The sequence below is a fragment of the Oppia nitens genome, unplaced genomic scaffold (assembly GCF_028296485.1).
Source record: "Oppia nitens isolate AA-2021 unplaced genomic scaffold, nextdenovo-longstitch-racon4-pilon3 scaffold2_pilon_pilon_pilon, whole genome shotgun sequence".
Classification (NCBI taxonomy): domain Eukaryota; kingdom Metazoa; phylum Arthropoda; class Arachnida; order Sarcoptiformes; family Oppiidae; genus Oppia; species Oppia nitens.
The window spans coordinates 2,942,071-2,961,812 of NW_026533210.1; the positions used below are offsets into that span (position 1 = coordinate 2,942,071).

A 19,742-nucleotide genomic window follows, 5' to 3' on the forward strand; every position below is an offset into this window, starting at 1 on the left:
AGAGTATATATGTGTGTGTGTGTTGAGTAGTTTTTTTTATTTATATTCAACTTAAAGCAAAAGTCGTGTAGTTTTTGAAGTAATGGTGCAAACGGCAGACAGAACTGATTCTCTGACAACTACTCCTCTCAAATAGGTTTATCGTTTGTGCTCTCTCTCTCTCTCTCTCTCTCTCTCTCTCTCTCTCTCTCTCTCTCTCTCTCTCTCTCTCTCTCTCTCTCTCTCTGTTGTTATATATGGTGTGCACTCAAAAAAGAGGCACAAGAATAGGGCCATACCATCAACATCACCGCCAGCACACACACCATCAATCCAACCAACCAACTCAACTATACTTTACAGTTTACATCATAAATCTATGCGATACAGAAAAACTGGGCGAACACACATGTATGTTAGAGGACAGGTAGCTTAATATAGCCCATATATTGTACTAATATTTAATATGCATTTAGTTTTATTAATTAAAAATCAATGCTTTTTATAATATTTTTTTTTAATTTAATCTAATTTAATAAAATAATAAATTATAGTTTAAATATAATAAAAAAAAATAATCACTGATTTACTAGTTTAAAAAAACTTAACGGTTAGTTATTTGTAAATATAATACAATATTATTACAATAATTTGAATTTCATTTTGAAAATTTTGTGTGTTTCCTTACAAATTAAAATTGTTATTATTTTTATTGTTGTTGTTTTATAAATATATTTAAATTATAATAACCAGTTTTCTCAAATTATTATTAATAATAATAATAACACACAATATATTATATAAAGTGTATAACACACTCTGTATAACATATAAACATAATTGTCTGGATTTGTTGCAAATATATGACTTAACTAATAAATTGTAAAACTTTTGTTTTGCTATATATTATATTATGTTGTAAAAGTAGATTATAATTATAATTATATGTATAGATAGTAATTGACTCGCTCTGAATGTATAATTTAATCGCTTTTATTGATTATGTAATACAATTTTGGACACCAATTATATTGTATTATTATTATTATTATTATATAGATATACATTATTATACTTTGTATTATATGAATAGTGTTTTTAAAAAATATCAGAACATTATTACAATAACAATACAAAACTTTACGCTTGAATTAAATGATAGCGAATGAGTGAGTGAGTCAGTCAGTCAATGAAGAGATAGATAGATAGAGAGATCTAACCCCCTGTCTATGCCCTGCTATATGAGCCCCCCATCAAGTCATTGTTAACTATCAATTTTTTGGGCAGATTTACCATAATTTTTATCAGAAGGCATGGCCTCTGAAAAAAATTATATACATATACCTGAGTCCTGATTTTGTTTGTTTGATAATATAGCTTATGTACTGTATATATATATACACACACTATGTGTTTAATGTCTTGGATGTGTCAGTTTTGTCCGGTTTGACTTGAAATCGGGTGGAGATGTGCGGCAACTTTACGTACTCAATACACCTGTGCTCTCACACACACAACACATAGGAGTCAACAGAAATGTAAAACTTTTTTTCTCTTTTTTTTCTCTCTCTCTCTTTCTTTCTTTCGTTTCTCTCTCTTATTATTCCTGTGTTTCGCTGAAAAAAGTAAAGTCTTAAGCGTTAAGACTAATAAAAAATAAATTAAAAAAGTTTTTTTGCGGTCAAATTTAAAAGCCGCCGTTCAAAGGGGGTAGAGATAGATAGTTAGATAAATAGATAGAGAGCGAGAGAGAGAGAGAGAGAGAGAAAGAGAGAGAGAGACCACCGGAAACTTTTTTGCATTGATTTTTGTGGGTTAGGTATATGTGCAGTAAGAACTTGAGGAGTACTGTTGAGGCAAAGCACCGGCCAATTACCAGACCCATCACCAGTCATATTAAATCACAAGTTTTCCCACGCAATAAATGGTTTGCCAAAAAAGATAAATACATATATATATATATATATATAAATTTATTGAGAGAAACTAGTTGTGCCCATCAACTCAATTGTGTCGACGACCCCTTTGTCTAACTAACCAACACATCATATCATCATATAATGCCTGCACACACACACACACACACACACACACACACACACATACATACACACACTTACACCGCAAACATTTAATTTATAATTTTGAGAAAAGACTGACTAAAAAGTAAATAAAGATATGATTTGATTTATAAGAGTCGATCCCATTAGACGTTTAGATAGAGTTAACAGATATGACATGAGTTTAAAACTGTTGACAACAGTCCTCTCCTTTTCAATCATAATCTAATTATTTATTTATTTATTATTATTATTAAAATATATTATTTTTTCAAGCATTTCATTTGCTAATCATAAGGTGCAGTCACTAATGATTTTTTACCCCCATTTCACAACAAACTCATTTAGACAGTTATTTTTATTATAAAATTTTGTTTCGCTAAATAATAATAATAATATGTTATATTCATTTAGTATTATTATTTAATAACCTGATTGATAATCAAACAGTATAAAAAAATTTACATTAAAATAAATCATAAATCCATTAAATCAATGTCATTGATAAACTCTTTAACGTTTTAATAACATTTTATCTAAATTTAATACTTGAATTTATCATATAATTTATTTTTGAAAAATAGTTTTTTATTTAAACTTTAATCGTATTTTATTATTATTATTAACAATTATTTGCTTATACTGTATTTATCTTATTATTTATATTTTATTATTATTATTATTTATAATCATTAGTCGGTAAACTTGTTAAAGATTATCATTTATGTAAAGGTCAAGTCATGTCTAGTTATTAGAAGTATTAATGGATATATTTTTATATTAAACAAAAATAAATAAATTATCAAAAAAATATACATTAAAAAAGTTTGTTGTTGATTTTTAATGACTAGGCAAACAAATTGTTAACAACAACAACAAAAACACATTATTTAGTTAATAATAATCATAATAACAACACTAACAATAATACTAATAAAAATAAAAAACCATATTATTATTATTATAGCTATTATTATAATACTGAGAAATGATTTTCAATTGAAAGTCTATATTAAGAGAGTCTATTATAGCTAACTATATTATAACTGTATTGTGATTATTAATATTGTATCAAATAAACAGTACTGTAATAAATATAGCACAGGTATCCTGGAGATGATGTGCTGTAATCATCAAAATAACAACAACAACAACAATCATAATCATAATATATATGTATATTTCACTTGAATTGAATAACCCTAACCTAAATATATTGCCCTCTCTTTCCTATTGACGATGAAACCGTTGTTTTAATGATACCTTAAATGTATGTTTTCTAAAATTTATTTTTTTTAAAAAAAAGATAATAACCACAAAAATAATAACAGAATACTCCACTAAAAAAACAGTCAGTGATATGATTGTTATTTATGGCTAAATATATTTACAACTTAAAAATATACTGTATGTACAGTATTTTAGATGACACCTAAATTAAAGTCAAAATCAGCATAACATACATATAGTATTACCGCTTATGTAGTTCCAGATGTACTGTAACTTAGATATGACTTTCCATAATGTTATGCCAAAAACACTGACATATACAGCACTGACACAAATAGGGTATTAACTCCAGGACTTGAAAGAATGAGATGAAAGAAAATAAATAAATAAAAACTATTGCTTTTTCCTATTATTATTATTGCTGTCTATTTTTTTCCTACGAAAATCGTGTTATTATTTAGATATACTGTATATTTATTTAAAGTATAACACAGTATAGGAGTCAAAAAACATAACTTTTTGTAACAAATATATGACGAGAGATAGACCTTTAAAACATTGTTTTTTATTTTTCCAGTCATTTGATTGCTCTTTACAAAGAAACAAAAAAAAAGAGATGAAACTGTATTTTTATGCAACAAAATACAGTCATATTTTTTTATTGTTGACCTTTTTTGTCGTACTTTATATAATATTTGCAAAGTCTATGACTTTTGTCTTTTATATAAATATCATATGTCTGTTATTATTTTCATCATATATCATATTTTTTTGTAAATCTCTCTCTCTCTCTCTCTCTCTCTCTCTCTCTCTCTCTCTCTCACTTGTTATATATGTTTAATATTTACAAAAATTTGAAACTATATTTATAAAAATTTACTCTTTTATTTGACGCGTTAAAAAAATAATATATTTATATATGAATATTCAGATTTAGTACTGTGTGTACAGCAGTGATGAACATTATATTAAAAAAAAAGATGTCAATAATAAAAATATTTTATCGTTTCTATCCTAAAGTTATTGCAAATAAGAGTAAATTAAAAAAGTCTATCTTTTTTAAAAAAAAAACTTAAAATACTATAAATATGATATATGTTATTTGCTTAACATTACATCTAACATCTTATTATTATTCATTGACGACACAAATTATGCAATAAAAAAATTAATTAATTAAACAAAATTTAAGTAATAATAATTCAAATATAAAAAAATATATGTACAGTATGACATTTATCTAACATGGTTTATTTTTAGACATAAAATAAATTTATTTAGCATTAATATATTTTTTGAAAAGTCACCAATGGCTTGTAGCACATGTGATGTCATAAATTTTCAAATGTCATCCAGATAGTGCAAAAATAACTATAAATAAATACCTATAAATAGATAGATAAATATATATAAACGCGTGTATAGATTTATAAAGTTGGTTGACATTTATCCCGGGCATTTTTAATAAAGGAGCTTAATATTTTATAATATATATATATATATATATATTATTAAAAAAATACTTTTGCAAATATTTTGATAAAAATACAGTTACAAGTTATAACTTAATAATAATAATAATAATGCATTATCCTTGTATTTTGATTGAATAAATCATATAATAGAGCAAATTTGAAAATCATAAAAAAACCTTATATGTGAAATATCAATTATCACTTTTGGGAATAAAACTTTTCAAATATAAACTCACTTTTTAATATAAACATCATTGAAAATAATTATTTTTAACTATTAGAATAATTTTTAAAAATTATTTTCATTTTATAAAGTTAACATAAACACACAAAGCGAGTGAGTGAGTGAGAGAGAGAGAGAGAGAGAGAGAGAGAGAGAGAGAGCGAAAGAGAGAGAGAATATAAATTAGATATTAGACACTAGTGTTAAACATGAAATGTTAATTAAAATAATGCCAACAAATTTTTAATTATAATGAACCTGTAGTGACATTTAAAAAATTTATTTACAACTGCGGATATAATATGGTTATATTTAAAATATTGCAATTATCATTGTAACTGTATTTTCTGTATAAATAAACTCATGGTATTCAATGTCGCATAATATCATACATTTATATTTATTGAAACCTATTTTATATCCATAAACTTAAAAACATGTGTAATAATTTGCTTCGTTAATCATTTTGTTTTTTTTGTGTATTTACTTAATATAGTTTTAGTTTGACAGTAATTATTAAAAATATTACTTATAAAATAATTATTTTATATACTAAACTGTATGTTAAAATATTATACTGTAACATATACATGTACTGTACATTATTATTACAGTATTATTATTATTAAAAATTATAAATTTATAACTCTGAGAGAAATTATTTTATAAATTTATTCGTGTATTTAATAAGTGTTTTGATATTCTCCAGAGATTTAGAAAATATATATTTAATTGTTTAGTTTTAAGAAAAAATAATAATAATACTAACGCAAAATTTATCGCTTTATATACCATATTGCGTCAAATTGAAGCAAAACTTAAGTTTAATTCAATTTATATATTTTCAAAAACATCTCTCTCTCTCTCTCTCTCTCTCTCTCTCGTATTTGTGAAGTGATCTCTCAATATATATATATATATATAAGCACTTCAAGGATTCAAATTTAATTAATTGTGTATAAAGTTTATTGATTGTGAAAAAATTGTAAGAAAACGGGGATAAACAAAGAGCTATGCTTTCAATTGAGTTATCAATTTCATACACAAACAATATATATATATATAGAGTATAATATAGAGAAGTATAAACAAGTATATCTAATTTCATTTAATAAAAAAAACTACAGTTTTCTTAATAAATATCAATATAGTTTTACAAAATAAAAAATAAATAAATTTATAATTTGATTATCAGTAATAAAGTAATGAACAATATAAAAATAATAATAAATTATTGATATTTATTTTCTAATGTATTAATAAAAAAAATATAGACAATAATAACTATTTTGTCTAATTAAAAAGTTAACTTAATGACTATAATTTATTTGTAGACATTATAAATTACATTGATAGCATTTTTATTGTTGTTGATTATATTTAATTATCTAAATTAAAATAAATATTTTATTATTTTAGATTATTCCGTATAGTATACATCACTTTATAAAATATTTATATCAATTAATGATAAATTGATAAATAAATATAAGATATATATATATAAAGAGATAGTGAGGTCAACTGAAATAATGATTGTTATTTCATAACTAAAAACACATAATATTACAGTATATTATTATTATTATCGTCTATACTGTACATTATGATTGTGTGCAAAAGTATTAGTTTTCTATGTATTTTGTATTTAATTTTATTTAATTTCCGTTTGCCTAACGCGATGTCATAAATCCAAATAACAAATACACTAATAGGGAAACCTGTTGACTAAACATACAAACATTATATACAAATATAGCGTTTTATAAGTTGGCTTATCTATATATCTCTCTCACTCACACACACTCTCAAAAAAATAAAAGCAAAAAAAAACTGGTTGTCTGTGGGTATGACTGGTTGTTGTCTTTATAATCAATGGTCTCGACTGTTGTGTGTGTGTGTAAGCGTCGAGCCGTCTGTTCACTTGGTTTTTTGTTGGTGAACCCAACAACCTCTTCAATCTCTACTATCTATTCATCAAAAAACACATATCTATGGTATAACTAATGGTTTTCTCACTCGTAAAAATGGCTTTTGTTTTTACCGACAAAAAACATATCATTATTTATTAAACAGTAATTTTTTCGTGAACACAATATACCTAAAAAAACAAACTGAAATTTATAAATAAAAATATATTGGCAGAGAAAGAAAAATGTATATACTGTATATATATAATTCAAATATACAAAAATAAAATTATTTTTGTTGTATATTTATCTCACAAAAAGCACTGTACCAATGAAATTATACAAATAAAACAAAAAATGGATAAACTTTTGTTGAATTCATACAACAAACAAAACTCATTTTTACATTAATAAGTTATACCTGTATTTACAATACACAAACATAAATATATAGTTATAAACAGTACATAAACCATATACATCTACAGTATATACATTTATTATGAATTCATCATCAAATTGTATATAATTTTTTTTTGGTATTAGATATTTTGTTTATTGTATTCAACAAATATTGTCTAATGTTTGACATGTTTATATGTGTGTATATATATTGCATAACATTTGACATTTTCACTGTCATATTAATGATTAAATAAATATAAAAAATATTATACATTATAAATCATTTAATTGTTTAGTCGTTTACGTTGGGCTGGAGTTTAATAAATTACAATAAAAAACAAATAATAACAAAATAACAGTGTATTAACAAATATTTATATATATATATTATATAATATAATGTACTGTTTTATTAAATTTTATAAATTGAATGTCCATGTAATTGTTTTTAAAAATATATAAACAATATTTATTATACAATGTATTTCGATAAAACCTTTTTTAATTGTACCCAATTGTATGATAAAATAACTTTAAAATGGTATAAATTTATAAATTTAATATTAATTTAAAACTCATCGATACAATGTAGTGCTAAAAACTGCAGTATAATAGTTGTTTAGTTTGATTTTTATCATATATTTTATGTCAGCATTTCCTAGAAATTACACTTTAAAAAAACTTATGTTGTTGAAGTAATAATCAATAAATAAAAAATAAAAACCATTATTTAAAGTAAAAATCTAATACTAAAAAAAAACTTTGACTAAATCAACAATTCATAAAAACGTGAATTTTTAAGAAAAAATATCGTTTTTAAAAAACAAAACTAATCACACAAAAGATTATATATATCTATATATAAAAATAAGTTAAGCTAAACAAACAAAAACTAAAAGTAAGTGATTTTTCGTCGGAAGACACTATCATTTGCATTGTTATATGATTTTATTTGCAAATAAACTAAAAATATATCTATTGTTTTAAATGATATACAAAAATAATATGCATTTGTACTCTATGTAAATAATATGATATAAGTATTATACAGTATCTATGATGTAGACCAACAAAACATACATTACTTCATTTATCTCTCCACTATCTGTCACTCTTTATTGCCGTCAAAATAAAGTTTAATTTGATGTCTAAATGTTAAAGACATTTGTAACAAAATAAAACAGAAAAAGTGAGTGAATGAGAGAGAGAGAGAGAGAGAGAGAGAGAGAGAGAGAGAGAGATCGCAATAATGATAACATGTTTGCAGAGAAAATCATTTAAAAAGACAAAACAAATCCTCTTTTATTMTCTCTCTCTCTCTCTCTCTCTCTCTCTCTCTCTCTCTCTCTCTTAGAAGTCAAAAAAAGTTATTTTAAGATTTTTTAAAGATAAATAGTACAATTTATTTTTTTATATTATTATTATTGAAGTAAAAAACAAAAATAAGAAAAAATTAACAAAATGGGTGGAAAACCACCCAAAATGATGATTCACATACATGTACTGTATATTATTAAACACACAGCGATTGAACTAATTTATAGAGAGATATGACATGTATTTCAAATATAAAACTGTATGTAAATTATATACATAGCTTAGGGGTAATATAACCATCAAAAAAAATTAAGTGGAAAAAGATGTATAATCCATAATATTATGGATTTTATATTATGAATTCAATATATTATATTTATATTATATAGTAAATAGCAAACTTAAAATATATAATAATAATAATAATAATAACAATCACGACTCACCACTTGCTGATAATCGTGAGGCACTTCATGAGCAGCAATACTCCAACGGCGCTCATCGGGTGTGCCATAATTGGTACCGTTGGTCGTATCCATTAGCGGCGCTTCCGATGCGCTACTACTGTGCCGCCGCAACATCATTGCCCGCCGATAGGCCGCACTAGTGTTTACCGATTGATGGGACATAAGATTATCGCTTCGGGACAATCTATTTAATTGATGGGAAAGGAGGAGAAAGAAAGAGAGAGAGAGAGAGATAGACATGTATTAGTTGTAGTAATATTTGACATCAATTGGTTATAGCAACGGTGTTATTGAGCTGTTAATTATTATTATGTTTTTTTTCACTATCTCTATCATATATAAAGGCGAAAGTTATCATTTATAAGAGTCAATCCCTTATACTGTATATACAGTATATATTTATTAATAGCATTTAATTATACTGTAAACTGTCTAACAATATATGATATATTGAAAGTAATTTAATGGTAGAACCCTTTAACTTGAAGTAAATATTAATAATAATAATAATATTATTATTATTACTATTATTAAAATTATTATCATAAAGTGATAACTTTCTCATAAGATAATGAGATTGCAGACATCACTCCCGATATTTAAGTAACTTTAATCATATGTTTCATAATAATTAACATATTATGCATTTATTTAATGTATGTAATTTTTTGGCGAGACCTCCCATAAGTAAGTTAATACATGACTATAATAAGCACCTGTTCCACTACTATACACTTATTAAAATTAAAATAATGTTTTTTTTCAGTAAAATTAAGTATGGTAAAATAGTTATTTTTGCAAAATAAAAATAATTTAATTAATTTTAATACATAAGTAAACAAAACGTTTTTTAAAAAAATAAATATAAACAATTATGATAAATTATATAAACAAATATAGTTCACAAAAAATCACTCATTAACTAAAGAAAATTATGTAATAATAAAATCAAAAGTATCGTTCAATATATTAAATAATAGATTAGATCTATCCATACAATTACAATCATTAATAGATATTTTAACTATTTTTTTAACTTTATTGTATTTATTGGGTTCATTTGTTAAATGTCAACTTCAATGTAATAATCATTATAATGTACTATAAATTACAATATATACTGTATATACTGTACTGTACTTTATTAAATAGCTCCCGACTTATTGATTCACTCATAAAAATACTATTACTTTTTAAAACAGAATATTTAATAAAAAATGAAAAAATTAACAAGATTGTTTTAATATTTAAATTTAACTAGTTTATTATTATTTTTTTAATTTCAATAATATTTAAATGTTAATAATAATGAAAATTATTACAACTTTTTTTTTAAATCTAAATGTTGTAAAATATTGATAATAATTGTAAAAATATATAAATTAAATATAAATATAATTTCATTTCTGTTAATTTAAAGTCTAAAATAAATTTAAATAATTATTCAACAGTTTATAAAATTTACAACTAATATCAGAAAAAATAAATATTTGGTTTTAAATATATTTATTTTTTGAAAATATGTACTATTTTTTATAATAATTACAACTATAAAAGCAATTACTAAAATTTCAATTACTTACTCAAATAGATTGCATATCATTGATAGACCACAAGACATTACAATTTATTAAAAAAATAAAAGTTTTTTTCAACATTTAAACAACAATTTTTATAACAATTTAGATATAATTTTTAAAAATAATCCTAATAAAACATATAACAACACACAGACACACAATTATTATTATTTTCTATTTTAATAATAATTATAATATTCAAGACAAATTAATTTTTAACAAAATATAATATTTTAAACAATATTTATTTTCTAATTACACTATATTACACATACAAAATACAAACACTAATAGCACTCAAACACTTTCAAATTATATAAAAAACATATTATTAAATGCAAAAATTATTAATAATTGAAATGCTTTTCATATGCTAATACACTACAAATATGATATATAACACTAATATACGACAATATAATGAAAGACAAGAGACTTGAGCGAAGAAAATAATGGCAATAAAAATATGAACGAAAACTGTTGTCTATTTGTTTGAAATGATAATATAATAAAAACATAAATAAGGATTTTTTATATGTCATATAATACTATATATATATTGATTTTAAGCACTAATATGAGTGTATAAATAACATCAAAATAAGACTAACAGATAAACAATAGTTACCGAGTTTTATGAGATAAATATATATATTATAATATTATATATATATATATATTTAATTCAAAAAACAATATATTTAGATCAGAAAAGTAAAACACTTGAAAACTTTGTATATAAATATAATATAATATTTTACTAATATATTGAATACAAGTGTTAAATATTCAGAGCAAAATACAGTATAAAACATAAGTCTGGAATATATACTAATATAATGTAATAAAAATCAATAGTCTATTTTTGAGATAACCTTTCTTATAACAACAACAATAATAATAAAATAATACAATAATACTAATGATATTATATACAGGTATATTATATATATATATATATATATATATATAACTACAAATATATAGACATATTGTATGCATTAAATACATTAATTTCAATGTTACTCAATTATATAGAGTAAAAAATAATTTTATATAAAACATTAATACTCCAGTAGGAAAAATATAATTTTAATTAAATAAATTTTTTTGTCGTTTTTCATTTATTTTTTGCATCAATTTTAGAAAAAAAATAAAATATCATTACAATTCATGTACAATATAATACACTATATAATTTCGTGTAATATAATACAAAAACGTTTTTGTTAATCATTTATTCATATAATTTTGTTGTTAATGTAATATAATCTAAAAAAATGTAATTGTAAAATCATAATTGCAGTTTTATTTTGATTATTGTCCTTGGATGTTTTTATTATTAAGATTATTGATTCATTAAGATTTATCAAAACATTATCTATTTTTGCAATAAATTTAATGTTACATCTATAGATGCCTATAGATAAATACCACAAATAAAAAAATTTATTGATATTAGAAATTATATGAAACCATGAAAATATCGATAATCCAATAGTATCGATATATATATATATATATATATATATATTAATAAGTATTGAATATACTATAATATATAATAGTATATAAAAAATGCTAAATAATAATAAGTATTCCTAATCTAACTTATTTGAGATCAAAATATAACAATTTCTAAAAAACAGACATTCAGACAGATTAACATAAAAAATTAACTTCAAATACGTACTGCTTTTCACAAAATTTGTAATAATAATAATTAAATTATCAAATTTGTCGCTTTTTAGTAAACAAAATAATTATAGATATATTGTAATCATTAGAATTAATTATAAAAATATTATCAATTTTTAATCATTTTAATCACGCATCACATGTCTATGACAAAAATGTCACAAACATTTTTCAATAATTTAGTATTAAAGTTAATTGTGTTAAAATTTTATAACTCTAAAATTAACACAATAATTATAATAATAATAAAATAACAATAAAAAAATTAATATAAAATTTATCTAAAATAATTAAATATTGACAGTTAGTAACTATTTTTTTGCCAATCATTTCATTTAGATTTTCAATAAATAATTTGTAAATATATTTTTAAAAAGTATGGATAAAATACTGTTATACTTTATATAAACTTTACAACAATATAAAGGTCTATCACAAGTGACGGCTCGATAAATGCCTTAAGCGATGATAATATGAATCATTCGTTATATTATATGAAGAAAAAGAGATCTCAATTTAAAATCGACTCATTCACTACATTTCATTTGATAAAATGGTAAATCTGGTATAAAATCAATGATTTAATATGATTTTGACATTATAATTGCAAAATATTTTTTTAAAAATATAAACTATAAATAGTAATTTATTTTCAAATATATACGTATATATGTATAAAATCATGACTGATAAATGAGTAATAATTTTTAAGATATCAACAACATATTGATCCCAACAAAATTCATTAAATAAATTGTTTGTTTACTAAATTAAACAAATTATTGGCAAAATAAGACAAATTAGTAATAAAATATTTACCGCTGATGACTGGCAAATCCTGAATTGTTGAGCTCATTGCCGCTGTCATCGCTCTGTATTTCATCGGTAAGACCTCCTACTCCAGCGACGCCTCTGTTTTGCGGAATCGGTAAATACCTTCCAATGGATTTGTCGGCTAAATGATTGACAACAACGCCGTTCTCGTCGTTTACCACTTCGTTGTGAGTGATTGGGCCGTCGGTCGGGTCAACATCTGGACAGTCAAACGAACCGTCACTGGAGTCCTGTTGTCTTATTTGCTTGAATTTGATCGCTTCCGGCGTAGTCTTACTCTTAAGCATTGCCTGTTCTTCCCTTTTATAAATTAATTCATCAAATTTGTCCAAATCGTCGTCTCGGATGATATTGCGAATCCGATTCATTAGCGAATACTAAATGTAATAATAATTTTTAAAAATATGTCTTTTAATTAATATAAATAATAAACATTTATTTAAACAACTTAATTGTGTTATTTATTTTAATTATACTGTAATATATTGCAATAATGTTAATTTAATTAAGGCCTAATTAACCATTATAGCAATAATTAGAAAACTATACATTATATGGTAGAATAACATTTATGTAAATTATTATTTGTTAAAATTTTTCGTAAATATTTCGTAATTTTAATAAATATTCAGAATCTAACTTTATATCTAAAATCAATTTAGTATAAATATATATATATATATTTGTAGTTTACTGTATTATTATAATAAAATATTATTATGTAACAAAAAAATATTATTTTAAATCTTAATAATTTATGATTTGATTCAATTTAATATTACAAAAATTTATCTGAAAATTGATAGATAGTTGTAATTATAATATTTTACCATATAATAATAAAAAACAAGCAATCAATATGCATCAAAAAATAGCGTTAAACTAAAACTATTGTTAAAAAAAATTATAATAAAAATTAATATAATTATACATCATTTGTTTGATAATAATATTATTGGAATAAAGTTATTATTAATGATGTTTTGTTTTATAAATTAAATTATATATTTCATATATTTTTACTGTATGTTAGTTCATACAAATAACTTTTTTTAAATGTTAAATATAGTAACATTTATACTATTTGTTATATTATTTGAATATAAAAATTATAAATAATGATTTATTCAATCTATAAAATAAAATGTTCAATCAAGATTTTTTTTATCAAAACATTAATTATATTAAACATTTACTCACAAAATAAAAATTATATACTAATTAAATTAAATATCAACTGTGAAATAAAATCAATAACTACTATACATTAGTTTATTAGATCATACATTGTTTATATTAATCATATCATAAGATAAGAAAATATTAGACAAAATATTTCGTCACATATTTAGTGGAAAAATAAATTTAATTTGTAAACACATAATTAAATTCAATATTCATTTTTCACAATTCATTTTGTAATCAATTATTTAGTGAATTTCATTAACTAATACTGTAATTGTGTGCACAATATTTATAGAGAGAAAGAAAGAGAGAGAGAAAGAGAGAGAGAGAGAGAGAGAGAGAGAGAGAGAGAGAGAGAGAGAGATCAAATTGTGTAAATTGATATAAACTATGATTTCTTTTTACATCAAATGATATCTCGCGAGACATTATGTTTGTAAAGATTTAATGAGAAAAAGGCTTAAATATCTTATAACGTAAATATCTTAAAGAGTAAGTAAATAATGTAATTGTTTTGAGACTATTATTATTGATAGTCATTGAACACAAAATAGACTGTGAAATAAATTATTAATTATTAAAAATTAGTTTTATAAATAGTATGCAAAATTATAAGCTGTTTATAAATTTATAATCCTCTATTATATTTTATATTTGATTTTAAAATTTTATTAAAATTTTTAATAAAAGTTGTCGCTATAATTTTTTTTAATTTAATTCTCTTATATTAAAATTATTATTATAAAATTTAGTTTTATTATTATATACTGTACTCTGTAACATAAATTTGTAAATAAATTATGAATTAAAATAAATCTTAATTTATCAAGAAATTAATATTTAAAAAGTAAACAAAATGATAAAGTATAAATAAAATTTACAATAAAATGTAAATTTATTTAAAAATATTATTTAATTAATGTAATTAGTTTTATATATTACACAAATAATAATAAACTAATGATAAATATGTAGTCTTATCTAATTTAAAGTAGTGTAGAAATGTTGCGCTGAAATCCAATTAATCTTAATTTTTGCGACATTAAAGTCGTTAAAATTATGAACAAATTGAAAGACATTATTACATAATATTGCGAAACATATGCTCTTTCATATATACATTAAACATGTATATAAAGTATATATATATATATATATATATATATATATGAATCAAACATATCATCTGAGAAATGATGACCAAATTGATTGTTTGCGCGATATTTTTGGATCCAAATCAATGTCATTGTAGAGACAAAACACACACATATTAACATCATATGTTTGGTTACATAGTATGGATGTAATACATAGTAAACATACCAAATAATAATCATTATTTTTTTCTTTTCAATATTATTTTTTTGTCAGTCTCAACGACACAGCATTAAATATACAGTATATGACACATAAATACTATGAATAGTGTGTTACGGATTCACATTGTCGTAGTAGTAGTTTATATGAAAATTGTGGCAAAAAAATATCACAATATGATTGATCAGCTTTTTTATCGGAGAGCACATAGTTTTTTTCATCACCCGATAATGTTATGGTTGATTAATATCTAATTGATTAGATATTGCTATAGTGATACTTTACGATATATTTTATAAAATAATAATAATAATAAATAAAAGCATATTGTAGGTATAATTACAGTACCAACCGCAACCATTATATCTTTTTTTAAAATATTTATATTTACCACATTTATTAGCATAGTAAAACGAATTGATCATGCTAATTATTATGTATTGTAATAAAATATATATACAGTATATAATAATGATATAGTTAATAATAAAATTAATGAGTTCAGTTTATAATATCATAAACTGTTTTATTTTTTTGTCATTGTTATTAATGGCATTTTTTGCATAAAAATAATTAAATTCATCATAAAAATGATAAATAAATAAATAATTAATAAATTGTTATTTAGATATTAATAATATACAATGTATAATATTAATAAATGAAATTTAATACACCAATCAATTAAAAAATAGAAAATTAAAATATTAAAACCTAAATATGATTCAAATAATTTGTTTATTATATTATATTAATTAAAGGCATACATTAAAATCACTTAATTGCAAAATTGTAAAAAAATCTAAAATATTTAATTATTATAAAGTCACTTAAATAAATAAATTATTTACTATTAAGTCATGCATATAATAAAGTTTTAATCACAACTATTTCCAACAATAATTTCATTTAATTATATGGTTTAAAAAATATATTTTTACTTTTTCAAATGTAAGGAGATTTTAATTTATAATGATAGTTAATTAATACTTATTTAATTAATATGTTGTTTACTGTCAAATATAAAAAACATTATAAGATATTATGCTTATATCAAATTAAAAGAAATGTTTTGTCCAAATTTTAATTAAATTTACTTAAATATTGCTATTAATCACATCCATTGTCATCTTAAATGTTACTATAATTTAGATTTAATATCACTATTAATACTACTGTTTATAATAATAATAATAAAAACATTGTAATTAAACCATCTATTTAACAAATTTCTAATTATACAGTAAATTATATTTTAAATATAAAATTTTAGTATTTAATTATTCATCTCTTTAATTAATAAATATTTTTACAAATTATAAATTTGTTTTTGTAATTTAGATAATATAACGAATTCATTGGTAAATATTAATTAATTAATTTTTAGCGGAAATTATTCACTATGAAAACAATTATGTTAAATATATGCATAAACTAATACATAAATATATATTATAGTATATCGTAGTAATATATATATATATATATATATATATATATTAATTGGAGTAAAAAAAAGATTTAATTAAACGTATAATCAATTGAGACATTAATTAGAAATAATAAAACCTTTTAGATAAATAAATTATATCTATTCAAACATTAATAATGCAAATAATAGTAAAATTATGGCAAACAATACTTATAGTAAACAACAATATTATATGACCTATAAACGTAAATTGTGTCCACAAAAATAAATAAACTCACAAACACACCACACATTATCTAAATTAAATGTATGAAAAAAATGTATGTATGAAATATTAAAAAAATTATATTTAATAAAATATTTATTGAATGAAAAATTTAATTCTTTAATTTAGTGAATATTGTAATTTATTTTATTATTTCATTTTTTCTTTTAAAAAAAATCTTAATCATTATAAAGAATAAATTAAATTTGTTTTCTCAATTTTATTATTTTGTTATTTTTATACTTGAGATTTTAAATTTCATTGAAAAAAAACTTATACAAATATACAGACAAAAAATAAAGTAACAGTTTTTTCTGAACAAAATAAAACAAATTGAGACACAATTCAAGTGTAAAACTTACAGATAAGTCGTTAAATTGATTCATTAGTGTCTCAATTCATTGCTTTTGTTATGTTTGTGTGTATCTCCTAATTGTTAGGATTACTACTGAATATCATTATTAGAGATTTCTTTTCGGTTGACTTTTCAATACACTAACAATCAATTTCAATGATTTTTTTTTATTTCCAGTGAAACAAAAATCGATGAATTAATTTTGTAAATATATTTGAAATGAAATCATTAAAATAAACAAAATAAACAAAATAATGCTATAATCTTTAATTTAAATAAATAATAAGTTTAAAAATCTAAGTTTTTTATCATTATAATAAATATATATAATTTGTTCATATGATTTTATAATAAATGCATTTTATTTATGACAAATAATAATTATATATTGATTTTAATATAAAAATTTAATATTATATACAGTATATATAATATATATATAGTAAACAATGTAATGTATTATGTATAATTTATCAAGTTAACTGGTGATGAGTGGCAAAATTAAATAATGTCAAAAATTTTGCTTAATTTCATAATCTTATTTATGCACAAACAAAAATGCTAATATCATAATAATACTGTAATAATAATAATAATAAATCATAGTTTAGTTAGATTTATAAACTAATCTAATTTAGTCTATAAAACAACAGTCCTGTTATCTAACAAAAAAATTAACACCACTTTCATATAAAATAACAGAATATTCTATGCAATATATTTATCGTAAAAAATAAATCCTTAAATTAACGTCAAATTATTTGGTTTTTCATATTTTTGTTATAAATAATTTAAGAATAAAAAAAATTATATATTTATTTAAAAACATTACTTTATATTTAAATATAGTACACATTACATAAACATTATTTAATTATTGTTTAAGTTAACATAAATAAAAAAAATTATCTTTAATCTTACTAGTGCAAAAATAAATTGCAATATATAAATTTTTCATCACTGAATGCATAATGTGATTGTTTAATACAATCAAACAAAATAGCAATTAACATAAACTCAAATTAAAACAATATATAAATTTATATATATATATATATATATATATATATATATATATATAAGTATTTGTGTTTAACAGAAATTGTTGTTTCATTTCGATAATTACAACAAATTATTTTCAGCGGTTATCTCGCTATACGTGAAAATAAATTATGCATTTAGTGATGAATACATTTATCACTGGACACTGCTTTAACATAATTAGACCAACAGATGGTCAGGTATTACAGTATATCAGTTCATTTCCATATATATATATACAGTATGTTAGTGAGTACTATAAATTAAATGTCAAAGTTCACAGCACTAGCGACACATTTTACTGTAATAAATAGACGCATCATATTTGTGGCACACATTTAATACATAATTTGCATTTTGATTTATATATATAAGTATGTATGTGTGAAGACAATTATTTCTAATAAATTTGCATAACTAATGTGCAAATTTCAAGCGTTTGAATATTTATTTTGTTTGTTTTTTAATTTCTCTCATTTCCCATTGCACTACAAAAAACACATTATATCGTATATAAACTGTATACATAGTGTTTACTATAATATATTACTTATAAATATATATCACTACATACAAACATCTATCAAATAAAAATATTATTCAATGGTATCTATCCATTAACTATAGTCTAATGTTCAGTAATTCATAAAATATTTCTTTATTTCTATATACAGAAAAAAATATGGGAAAAATCGAAAGAAGTAATTCATAAATCATTTATTATATTCATGAATACCAGTGCATAACTACTGTATATAATATGCAGTATATAAATTTATATTGCTAAACACCGGTGCCGGACATGCATTATAAATGGCATAAAAAGATTTTTTTGTGAATCCTATCGCAAAGAGTGAGTGAGTGTGTGTGTGTGTGTTTGACTACCGGTGCTATTAGTTAGTGGATAACCGGGTCTCATTCATTTGACAAAAATAATAGCCTTTTGACATTTACATACAGGTTTGTAAT

At 21.6% G+C, this 19,742-nt stretch overlaps 1 protein-coding gene across 1 annotated transcript in view; it reads right to left on the bottom strand.

The window, feature by feature from the left end:
- Window positions 1-19,742, bottom strand: part of LOC128955602 (whirlin-like) — a 42,881-nt gene that overhangs the window by 10,564 nt on the left and 12,575 nt on the right. The window contains exons 5-6 of the mRNA XM_054301276.1: window positions 13,164-13,555; window positions 9,046-9,250 (exon numbers count right to left, since the gene is read on the bottom strand). Of these exons, the coding sequence (XP_054157251.1) occupies window positions 9,046-9,250; window positions 13,164-13,555 (597 nt within the window). The remainder of the gene's footprint in view (window positions 1-9,045; window positions 9,251-13,163; window positions 13,556-19,742) is intronic.